At 40.4% G+C, this 12,476-nt stretch overlaps 1 protein-coding gene across 5 annotated transcripts in view; it reads right to left on the reverse strand.

Annotated features, from left to right (window-relative positions):
- mast2 (microtubule associated serine/threonine kinase 2) overlaps nucleotides 1-12,476 on the reverse strand; it is a 416,446-nt gene that overhangs the window by 92,890 nt on the left and 311,080 nt on the right. For all 5 annotated transcript variants that reach the window (XM_069938760.1, XM_069938759.1, XM_069938762.1 and 2 more), the window contains one exon: nucleotides 9,269-9,347. In XM_069938760.1, coding sequence (XP_069794861.1) covers nucleotides 9,269-9,347 — 79 coding nt within the window. The remainder of the gene's footprint in view (nucleotides 1-9,268; nucleotides 9,348-12,476) is intronic.

Here is a 12,476-nt window from a genome sequence, read left to right on the forward strand (position 1 = left end):
CATGTAGGATTTGGGGTCTTGGAGACTGGTGACAGTGATGGGATTCCGAAAGATGAAGCTATTTCATTTGCTGGATCAGTGTTGAGCACATTGTCCTTGAAGTGCTGAGATCAATCATCCACAGGATAAAGTGGTGCAAGCTTGCAATCCTCCTCGCAACGCTCTCCAAAAGTGCATGTCATTACATGCAACCTCACATTGAAATCCCATTACAAGGGTGAATGAAGAAAAGAAACTGAATTTCAAAACTAAGAATGTACTGACCCTACAGCAAATACATCCTTCTAAGTATAGTGAAAATACTCCACAAGTGATCTCATCAAAAGCTGCCTACAATATTAGTCAGATGCTCTTTCTCATCTGCTCAAATTTCTCTGAAATGAAGCAATATACCATTTGATTTCCTAATTATTTGCAATGTGTGGATTTCTAATATCCTTAAATTTACTCCAAAGATAGAAATCTATAAATGTAACAGCTGAACTTAAGAAGGAAATACAAAAACTGTAGAACAGTTAGCCCAACATCTGCAATTGTAAAACTGCTGAAATAGATTATGAAGGAAGCAGAAATATTGCGAAAAGCAAAATTATAGTTTATCAGAGTCAAGAGGAGGAGGATGGCTCTGTGAATGGAGAGGGAAAGAATTGAAGAGCTGGTGCCAGCTCTCAACCCATTTCTCTCTCTATTCACAGAGCATTTCCACCTCCATGTTTGCTGGCTTGCTTTCCTTCCCTTATTCACCTACTGCTCCTGCCCGTGGGCCTGTGCTCCTCTCCCTCTCCCCATCACCATTTCGTTCAGACACTTGCCTACATTTTGCTCATACCTTGATGAAGGTCTCAAGCCTGAAATATTGGTTACGTATCTTTATCTTTGCTACACTGTTTGACCTGCTGAGCTTCTCCAGCAATGTGTGTTTACTTCGTGAGACGAAGGTCATGGTTCACAAGTCTAACTGATTTTTTGAGGTAGTAACAAAATAAATTGATGAAGGTAGGGGTAGATGTGGTGTAAATGGACTTTAGAAAGGCATTGCACTAGGTTCTCCATGGTATACTAATTCAGAAAGTCATGAGGCACAGGATTATTGAAACCATGGCTGTGTGGATTCAAAATTGGGTGCCAACAAAAAGCAGAGGGTAGCAGTTGATGGAAAGTATTCTGCTTGGAGCTCAGTGACTAGTGGAGTTCCACAGGTATCAATGACTGGGATGAAGAAGTAGAGGGATTGATCAGTAAGTTTGCAGATAAACACAGGTTTTGTAGATAGTGTAGAAGATTGTCGTAAGTTACAACAGGATTTGATAGGATGCAATGTTGGGCAGAAAAGTGACAGATGGAGTTCCATCGGGATAAGTGTGAAGTGATGCCTTTTGGAACATCAAACGTGTAAGCAAAGTACATGTTTAATGGCAGGATTCTTAACAATGTGGAAGAACAGAGGGACCTTGGGTTTCAAACCCATACATTTCTTAAGTTTGCCATGCAGATTGATAGGATAGTTAAGAAGGATTATGGTATTCTTCAATAGTCTTCATCTTCAATAGTCGGGGGATTAAGCTCGAGCCGTGAGGAAATGTTCCAGCTGTATAAAACTCTGGAGGATCACAATTGGAATATTGTGTTCAGTTGTGGTCGCCTCATTATAGGAAGGACCTTGAAACAATGGAGAGGGTGTAGAGATTCACCAGGATGTTGTCTGGATTTGTGAATGTGTTTTAACAAGGTTAACAGAGTTTGGGCTTTTCTCTTTGGACCCAAGGATAAGAGGTGGCAATAGAGGTCTACATGATTATGAGAGGCAATAGATAGGGTGGAGAGCAAGCCTTTCTTCGCAGAGTGAGAGTAGGAAACACCAGAGGTCGTCGGTACAAGGTGAAGGGAGGAAAGTTTAGGTAAGACATCAGAGTAAGTTTTATATCAAGATTTGTGGGTGCCTGGAATGTCCTGCCAGAGGTAATGGTGGAGGCTGGTACAATAGGGACATTTAACAGACTCAGACATACACATGGTATGGAGGCTTTAGTTTGTTGAGTAAATTTCTATCAGTTGGTACAACATTGTGCACTAAAGGCCTGTACTGTGCTGTGCTGTAATGTTCTATGTTCCATCTTCAATATGAATATGTGAAGGCAAAGAGGAGTTTTCCAAAATTCTTAGAACCACAGAAAACAGGCTATTCAGCCCCTCTAGTCTGTGTTGACCATCATCTCCCTTGCCCCACTGACCTGCTCCCATTCCATAACCCTCCAAGCCTATCCCATCAATTTACTCTTAAAACACATGATCGAGCCCACATTCACCACATCAGATGGCAGCTCATTCCACACTCCCACCACTCTCTGAGTGAAGAATATTTCCCTAATGTTCCCCTTAAACCAGTGGTTCTCAACCTTTTTCTTTCCACACATACCACTTTAAGTAATCCCTGTACCATCAGTACTGTGATTATTAAGGGATTGCTTAAGGTGATATGTGAACATGAGGGGAAGGTTGAGAACTGCTCTAGACCCAAATGTTACTGAAATATTTTGCTTGAGAAAAATTCCCATTGGCCCATTTCCTTTGGAATTATCAAACTGTGCACATAACAAGTCAATTAGGTACGATTAAAACAGTGGTTTTCAAACTTTTTCTTTCCACGCACATACCACCTTGAGCAATCCCTTACTAATCACAGAGCACCTATGGCATAGGGAGAACTTAAAGTGGTATGTGAGTGGAAAGAAAAAGGTTGAGAACCATTGCCCTAAACCTTTCCCCCTTCAGCTTAAAACTATGAACTCTCATATTTATCTCCTTCAATCTGTGGAAAAAGACCCATTTGCATCCACTCTGCCAAAATCTCATAATCTTGTAAACCTCTATCAAATCTCATTCTTCTTTGCTCCAAGAAATAAAGTCCTAACATGTTTAATCTTTCTCTGCAACTCAACTCCTGAAGACCTGGCAATATCCTAGTAAATCTTTGCACTCTTTCAATCCTAGTTGAATCTTTCCTTAGTTAGGCGACCAGAACTGCACATAATATTCCAAATTTGGCCTCACAGATGTCTTAAACAACTTCAACCTAACATCCCAACTCCTATACTCAATATTTTGATTTATAAAGGCTAAGATACCAAAAGCTTTCTTTACAACCCTGTCCACCTGCGACACCACCTTTAGGGAACAATATATTTGTATTCCAAGATCTTGTTGCTCCTCCGCACTCCTCAGAGCCCTACCATAAGATATGTCCTATCTTGGTTTGTCCTTCCAAAACGCATCACCTCACACTTGTCTGCATTAAACTCTATCTGCCATTTTTTGGCCCATTCTCCAGCTGATCCAGATCCCTCTGCAAGCTGTTAAAATCTCCCTCACTGTCTACAATGCCTTCTATCTTTGTGTCATCTGCAAACTTGCTGATCCAATTCACCAAATTATCATCCAGATCATTGATATGGACAACAAACAACAATGGTCCCAATATAGATCCCTGAGGCCTCCAGTCTAAGAAGCAACTATCCACTACCTCCCTCTGTTTTCTCCCACACAGCCAATTTTGAATCTAGTTTCCAACCTCCCCTTGAATGCCTAGTGTCATAACCTTCTGAACCAACCTCCCATGTGGAATCTTTTCAAAGGCTTTACTAAAGTCCATGTAGACAACATCCACAGCCTTTACTTCATCTACCTTCACGGTAACCTCCTCAAAAAACTCTATAAGAACTTTGAGAATTTAAATCACAGGGTAGATGAAGGAGGATAGCAGGGCTAATATGTCTGTATTTCTAAAAGGCATTTGATTATTACTCCAATGAAAGATAAGCCTCCACTCAAAACGTGGCATAAGGATTAGCACTGGGCTTCTACTGCTTACACAAGTAAAATTAATGATAGAGAAAGGAACAATGTTACAGCCTAGTTTGTGAATGGAATAATGTAAGAAGAACACATAGAGTTGTCAAAGGATTATATAGGCAAAGTGAGAGAGCATGAAATTGGCAGATGGAAAGTAAGGTGAGGAAATGGAAGGTTAGCCATTGAGATTAACAAGAAGAAGAGCAGATATTACTGAAATGGAATGCAGCTTCTCAGATAATTCTGGGTATTCTCATACACAAAACGCAAAGTTAACATGGAGATACAGCAAGTAACTAAGTAATTACAAGGCCGGTCGCCATCATAGCTATCCCTCGAGGTTGAGGATGATGGGCTCTCAATTGGCTTAAGAGTCCATTCTTGGAAAATAGCTCACCGAGCGAAGATGTCTGTGTATGTATTTGATTAACGTGTACTTAATGCTGCACTCCAAGAAGCACATGATACTTCACAAATCAGCCAACTAGTTCCAATGCCATGAAAACCACAATGATTGGAGCTGATGGATTTATTGCAGCCTTCATCCTCCTTCACAGCTGTTGAGTTCGAAGTAACATCATCCGGCTGTTCCACCATTGAGGTCTGAGTTGGATTGTTCGTCACCCTCGACCTTACAACTTCCCTAGCGGGAGCATAGCTCCAGATGACAACTCTCTCTGGATCTCAGGACCACACAAGCTTCTCCACCACAACAAGGTAACAATCCACCTGGGGTGATGATGGCATATGATGCATAAAAGCCAGAAAATATGGCAACAACTGAATAGGGTGTTGAAGGCAGGACTGAATACTGAGCACAATTTGTCTCATTTGAGGAAGGTAGTTCCAAGAAGATGAATGAATTGGAATTGGGCTTGTATTGATTAGAAATCAACCAATCTCGTGATTCTTTGGAAACCTTTACTATGGAGAGCATTGGAGAATGGGTCAATTAATATATTAAAGGTTGTGTTACATTTCTGGTCTTTAAGGGAATCAAAAATATGCAGAAAAGAGTATCAGCTGTGAAAAAGATTGTTCCTCTGTCATGTTTTCTCTTTAACTCCATTGTGCTTCCTATCTTAGTCATTAGAATTTCTTGTCTCGGTTTTACTACGACTTCTGTCAGGATGTTTTTACAACTTTCTTACGACTCAAGTAGTTATCCAACTTTGAAAACTGTATAAATCTTTGAATCTGTATGAATCAATTTATCAGGAAAGGCATTTAAAATCTCAATTCATTATTGTGCAAAATAAACAGCTGTTCCTCTTACATCTTTGCTAATTGCTTTAGATCTAAATGTCTTCTTGGCTTTACATGAAGGAGAACCCCATTTCTGAGAGTGCATCCTAAATTCTTGACTGTTATCTATTGTAGGCAGATCTTTCTACCTTTGATTCTTCTTTTCATTCTTTTTTATCCTATTTGTGTACTTTTGCTCTTTATCTGCCTGCATTAAATTATCTAACCGTCGAGCGCAGCCATGATCTGTGGTGGTGGGGTGGAGGGAGGGGGGAGCTCAGCACATTTAAGGGTGGGGGGGGGGGGTCAGGGGTTGAAATCATTAAAAAAATTTATGTGTCAGTTGGCAGTTGGAGAGAAGCAAGAGAAAAAAATATCTAAACTTGACTGCTTCACAGAAAGGGGGCTCATAAACTTTGAGCAGAGTCCTAAGGAGGCCTTAGCCAAAAAAAAGGTTGAGAATGCCTGATCTAGAAGCTTCTAAATATTAGGCAGATTAACACCCTTCATGTGATTATTTATTTTGCACCTTTTCTCATTTTTTTTAGCCTCCTTAAGATGTTAATTTAACCTTCTGCCTCATGGATATACATTTTAGATATCAGAAATTCATTTTCATTTACAATTTGTATTTTCTGCTCTTATTTTAGTATTTAGTGTCTTTAGTTTGCCACTTGGTAACTAGATATTTGAAATAACTTCAAATTTAAAAAAAAAGTAGGATTTAAGCAGATGAACAAAATAACAAGGTCAAATACTGCTTATTTGAAACAAATCTCTGTAGTATTCGACACGATGCTCTTCGACATTTAATTAAATATTAAAAATATGAATGATGTTTAATATACAAGAAGTATCCACAATTAAACTTCATTTGCTTATCATATAGCAAATGAAATTTATTTGCTTTTCTCAAAATGTTATTTCCAAAACTAGCATGAATAATTGAGAGTTTTGGCAGCCTGACTAGATGAAGGACAGGAATGTTAGTAACATACGCAATTAAGTATTTTAAAATACCTAAATAAACATGATCTAAAATAACGGCTTTGTCATTTGCATTTTTGGTTGCAAAAATTGTTTAAAACTTTTAAGATATAAACACTATGGGATTTTTTCTGAAAAAAAAATCCTGCTGGTAAATATATTTCTATGTACTGAATTTACAAAAAGGCCATAAAAAGAAGTTGCTTGAGAGATACAAAATTTATAGGGGACTAAATGACAACCAGCATCTAGTCCAGAAATAGGAAGTATCAGAAAGGAGGACATGCAAAGTAGTAGAAGTATGGAGTGAATAACACTAAGAATGGACACATAATATAAGCTTGGTAATGGCAGGGAAGAAAACAAAGAGAGTAGCGCTGATCATTATAATTGGGATTGTGCACTCAACGATTCATAAAATGAATCACTCTGGTTACAATTTTTTAACACCGAGGAGCAATCATGTTGTCAGGTGCACAGTGAAGAGCATCAAATGTGAAAAGTGACCAGTGAGCTTAATTTGAAGATAAATGACAGCAAGATGTAAGAAAAATAGAATAGTTATAACTATTATAGTTAAACTTCAATAATCTGGCACACTCAGTACTTTGGTGGTCCCAGACTAGCAGTTTATCCAGACCGTTGGATCCTATTCCTACACCAACACCTTATGAATACACCTTTTTTAGATGTCACAAAATATTATCGCTAAATTTTTCAATGAACCCATGGAGTTAATAGGAAGCAAGGACCCCCAGGCTTTTTAAAGGAAGCATTGGAAGTAGGGAGGTTCGGAACAGGAACCCTTGTGCTGTCTATATGTGGAGCAAGGAGCTGGAAGAAATTATGAAAGCAGGTGCAATTATGATGTTCAATAGACATTTCGACAGATACATGGGTGGGAAAAGCTGGAAGAATATGGAACAAATATAGGCAACTGGGACTTGCTCAGAATGCCATCTTGGACAGTCTGAGCCAAAGGGCCTGTTCTGTGCTGTATGACTATAAGCCAGTGAGTCAAAAGTTTGACAGAGTATATAGAGGTGTTTGGGAGATAAATTGGGAAAGGTTTGTTACAGCAGGTCACACACAAAGACAGAATTTTTGCAGGAGCTTTTGCAAGAGAGCTCAGAGACACATGATGGACTGTCATTTGCAGAAGGCAAGAAATGTAACAACAAGCAATAGCAGCTTTGTCTGGAAAAGAGCATTTACTGTCTGGAAGGTCATGTGATCTTTGCAGGCAGAGAGCAGAAAAAAAGAGGCTTTGCTCAGAGTTGAAGGGAGTGAGAGAGAGGAGAGACACAGACATCGGTTCCAGAGGGACAAGCTGGCAAGCTCTGGAAGGCAGCCTGGTCAAAGGAGAGGACTGTCTGTCCGGTGTTTCTCTTGGAATAGGAGAAACAGAAAGGAACTCTGTGGTGACCTGAAAGAATGAGGTTATCATCTTTGTCGTGATGCATATCTATTGCTGCTGGGTTTTGGGGTCCCCTGGACTCATAACAAAAGTCAGTGAAGAGACCATGACCCTTCACACAGATTGGAGACTCAGTGATTTGAAAAGAAGAAAGGGAACCGAGGTCCCAAAAAATTGCAGGGAAGCCTGAAAACTGGTCATCCATGAGTTGAGAGACAACGTGGGAGCTTGAACCCAGTAAGTTTTCAGAAAGTGAAGGAACCCAGTTGGAACCAGGGCCTAGTGAGGTGAAAGGGAAAACAGGAACCAGGGACCAGTGGGATGAAAGGGAACGCAACAAATATCATCTGGTGAGCCAGATGTCGAATCCTCAAGATTTCTGAAAATTCAAACACATAGTAGATTATTGGAATTTTAAAACCTATACCACAAAAATCTCTGTGCTTAAAAAGGCAAAGAGAAGGATAACTTTCCAGATCATGAACAGTATGGATTAAGACCAACAAGAGATATAAAGATAAGAAAGGCAGAATGAAACATGAAAGTCTTCAGGCACTTTGATAATAGTCAAAATACAAAAACACTGTTGGAACCGCCCGCTGCATCCAAAGAAGGTAAAGATATATAACTGGCATTTCGGGCCAAAGCCCTTCGCCAAGGTATGATCAAAAAGTCTGAATAAAAAGGTTGGGGGATATGGAGCACAGGCCAACAGGAAAAAGGCAGGGTTAGGAGAAAAGTAAGGATTGAACAAGGGAGGGGCTATGTGACTGCAGAGTGAAAGGAAAGGAGACAGAGGGAAATTAAAAGAGTGAGAAAGAGAAAGAGACAGGGCTGGGAAAGAGAGAGACAGGAGGTGAGGCTAAATGAAGCTAAAGAAATTGATGTTCATGTCCTCCGGCTGGAGGGTGCCCAGATGGAATACAAAGTGTTGTTCCTCCAATTTGCAACTGGTCTCAGACTGGCAGTGCATGGAGAGATATATCGACATGAGAATGGGTGGGGAATTGGAAATGGTTTCCATAAGGAGATCCCTGCTATTGCAGCGGACAGAGCTGAGGTGTTCAACGCAGAGATCTGATATCTGTGTTCAGTCTACCGGATGTAGAGGAGACCACAACAGGAGAACTGGATGCAGTAGATGACCCTTGCAGATTCACAAGTGAAGTGAAATGATTTGGGGCCCCAAACGGTGGTGAGGGTGGAGGTGTGGGCACAAGCGCAGAAGAATTGCAAAAATGATTCAAGGTTCAAAAGACTTAACTGGAGATGTGAGATATCAAAGTTCAGATTTCAAAGATAGTATGTGAAATTACCTCCTTAAAGCAGGAAAGATTAGGAGGCAATTTAACAGAAATATTAATAAGATCATTTTTTTAAGGAATTGGATGAATAATGGAATTTCACAGCTACTTTTGGCATCACATTTGGCACAGACACGGTGGGCTGAAGGGTGCTCCTGTGATGGAATGTTCTATCTACTACTCTTTCTTTGGCTTGGCTTCGCGGATGAAGATTTATGGAGGGGTATGTCCACGTCTGCTGCAGGCTCGTTGGTGACTGACAAGTCCGATGTGGGACAAATTACTACTAAATGTACTACTATAAGCAGGATAACATGACTAATTGGTTAGTGCAAGCATTATGGACACCACATTTCTCCTCTGCTGTGGACTTTTACTATTCACAATATGGGACCACGGTAACAGTACAGGTAGAGTTTGGAATGTGTAATTAATGTTTAACTAGTTAAAAATAATCAATACATACAGAGACTGTGGAACTGGGGGTATTGGTTCCATATCCAGAAGATGGTAGGGAGGCCAAGGACCATCGACGTCCATCAGTCCTAGAGTTCGGGAAGAAGAAAATACAGAATGGTGACACGTTAGCCTTCACATTCAATGTCCAAGTTGCATACATTCGTATGACATTATTGCTGTAATAGATTGGAATATCAATCCTAAGCTGTGTCTGGTTCAATTCACAAAGCAAAGAATCAAAAATGTTAGAAAAACTTGCAGCACTTTCAAGAGAGAAGCAGAGTTATATTTTAGACATGCAAGAGGTAAAGGATGAGGGGTAACCTGATCGAGGTGTACAAGATGATGAGAGGCATTGATCGTGTGGATGGCCAGACTGAAATTGTTAACACGAGGGGGCATAGTTTGAAGGTGTTTAGAAGTATAGGAGGTATGTAAGAGGTTAATTTTTCCACACACAGAGTGGCGGGTGTATGTGATCCATATGGTGATGCAGGCAGGTACAACAGGATCTTTTCAGAGACTATTAGATGGGTACATGGAACTGAGAAAAATGGAGGGTTATCCAGTCGAGAAAATGTGGCCCAAAGTTCCTGCACTGTCCTGTAAATTTCTGTGTTCTATGCTGGAATCTTGAAACTAAAACAAACTGCTGGTGAATCAAGCAGCACACGTGGGGCAAAGGGACGAACTTTTGCATTGAGACACTGCACCAGAATTCATTGTTTCAGTTTGATTTTCATAACATTTAATCAGTACTATAAACAGTTTAGTTGAAACTAATTTATGATACAAAGAAAGGAAGAGGGAAAAAATGTCCATAAAATAAAAGGAAGAAGCCATTAAGAGGAAAATTAACTATTGCTCAAAGCAAAAAAGTGAAACCAAGCTAAGTAAACAACGGGTGAAGAAACAGTACAAATGGAAGGAGCAAAACTGTAATTTGAAATTTACCAACTCATTGATGAGTATGGATGATTGCAACATACTGAATCAAAAGCAAAAACAAACTTGACCCAAAACATCAACAATAACTTTTCTTCCAGACATGATGCTCGGCCCTTGAGTTCTTTTAATAATAGGTCTTTTACTCCAGACTCCTGCATCTGCAGCTTTGTGTCCCCGTGCCTAATCAAAAGATGAGGCACCATTCCTCAAGCTGAGTTTAGAACTTTATTGGAAATAATATGGGACAGGGAGGCCAGAGCAGAAATGGGATAGAAGCAATTTTCAGATTTCTTGTCAGCGTATACATGACATCACATACAACCCTGATATTTCTATTTCCTGTGGGCGCAACAGAACTACCGCAAATTTGTAGTGCAAAAAATAAACTGTGCATATCACAAACCTGTAAACAAATGAAAGAACTGTAAACTGGTAGTAATATAAACTGTGCAATAAAGAGAGGACAAAACAAAATCAATAAAGTGCACAAGTAAGAGTCCTTAATTGAATCCCTGATTGAGTTTGTTGTGGAGGTGTCTGTCGGGGTACCAGCTGTTCCTGAACCTGCTGACGCGAGTCTTGTGGCACCTTTCCCTCTTTCCTGATGGCAGTGGCAGGAAAAGAACATGCGCTGGGTCTTTGATAATTGTTGCTGCACTCCAATGGCAGTGTTCCATGCAGATATACTCAATAATGGGGAGGGTTTTGCCTGAGATGTCCTGGGTTGTATCAACTACCATTTGGAGGGCTTTAATCTCAGGGGTATTGGTGTTCCCATAACAGACCATGATGCAGCCGGTTAGCACACTTTCCACCACATCTCTGTAGAAATTTGCCAGGGTTTCTGGTGTCATACCAAACCTCCGCAAACTCCTCTGGAAGTAGAGGCACTGATGTGCTTTCTTCACGATGCCATTGGTGTGTTGAGTCCAGGAAAGATCCTTCAAGATAGTGACTCCCATGAACCTCACCCTCTCCACCTCTGATTCCCCATTGATTAGTGGATTGTATACCTCTGGCTTTCCTTTCCTGAAGTCAACAATCAAGTCCTTAGTTTTAGTGACATTGAGCACAAGGTTGTTGTTGGTGTACCATTCAACCAAGTTTTCAATCTCCATTCTGTACGATGACTCATCCCCTTCCTTCATACAACCCACTACTGTGGTATCGTCAGCAAATTTGTAGATGGTGTTGTTGTCGTAGCGAGCTACACAGTCATGGGTGTAAAGTGAGAAGAGCACACTGATGGAGATTGTGGAGGAGAAGTTCTTACCAATCTTCACTGATTGTGGTCTGAATACAAATACTTTACAAAGTATCTATTTGGCATCTCTTCCCCCACCACCACACCCTCAGTGAGGGAAAAATGCATAGTGGGCTGGGTGAGAAAATATCAGAATATTTCATTTACAATGGGATATTACATTATTATCTGGAAAGACAGATAATTCCATTCTAAAATACATAATTTGGATATGGCAACAAATTAATAAAGTTTAGGTCTAAAAGTGTGGTCATTTTCAAAAACACCCTTGTATCAAAATGAGTTAATACCAATGACATTAGGAAATAAACCCCTGTACACTTGGCCCCGTAAAGGAATCAAGTGTCAAATGTCATTTGAACAGCTAAAAAAAAAGGTATGATTTGTCAAATAGAACTTTCTTCTGCTATCTTCAATTAAAATATTTTTTTAAAGAGATAGTTTAGGACCAGCCATGACCCTGCCAATGTGCAGTTAGGACCAGCCATGACCCTGTCAATGTGTCGTTTAGGACCAGCCATGACCCTGCCAATGTGTAGTTTAGATCCAGCCATGACTCTGCCAATGTGTAGATTAGGACCAGCCATGACCCTCCCAATATGTAGATTAGGACCAGCCATGACCCTGCCAACGAGTAGTTTAGGACCAGCCATGACCCTGCTAATGAGTAGTTTAGGACTAGCCATGACCCTGTCAATATGTAGTTTAGGACCAGCCATGACCCTGCCAATGTGTTGTTTAGGACCAGCCATGACCCTGCCAATGTGTAGATTAGGACCAGCCATGACCCTCCCAAAGTGTAGATTAGGACCAGCCATGACCCTCCCAAAGTGTAGATTAGGACCAGCTATAACCCTGCCAATGTGTAGTGTCATGGAGGCTCTTCTTCAAAAGGGGATCCCAGGTAAATTTATATCTAAGGTGTATTTCCTATTGCAGAGCAATTGCCTAAAATTGGGCTTGCACCAATCGAGGGAAAGGTGGGAGACGGGCTTGGAGAAAG

This window comes from Narcine bancroftii, chromosome 5 (genome assembly GCF_036971445.1).
Source record: "Narcine bancroftii isolate sNarBan1 chromosome 5, sNarBan1.hap1, whole genome shotgun sequence".
Taxonomy (NCBI): domain Eukaryota; kingdom Metazoa; phylum Chordata; class Chondrichthyes; order Torpediniformes; family Narcinidae; genus Narcine; species Narcine bancroftii.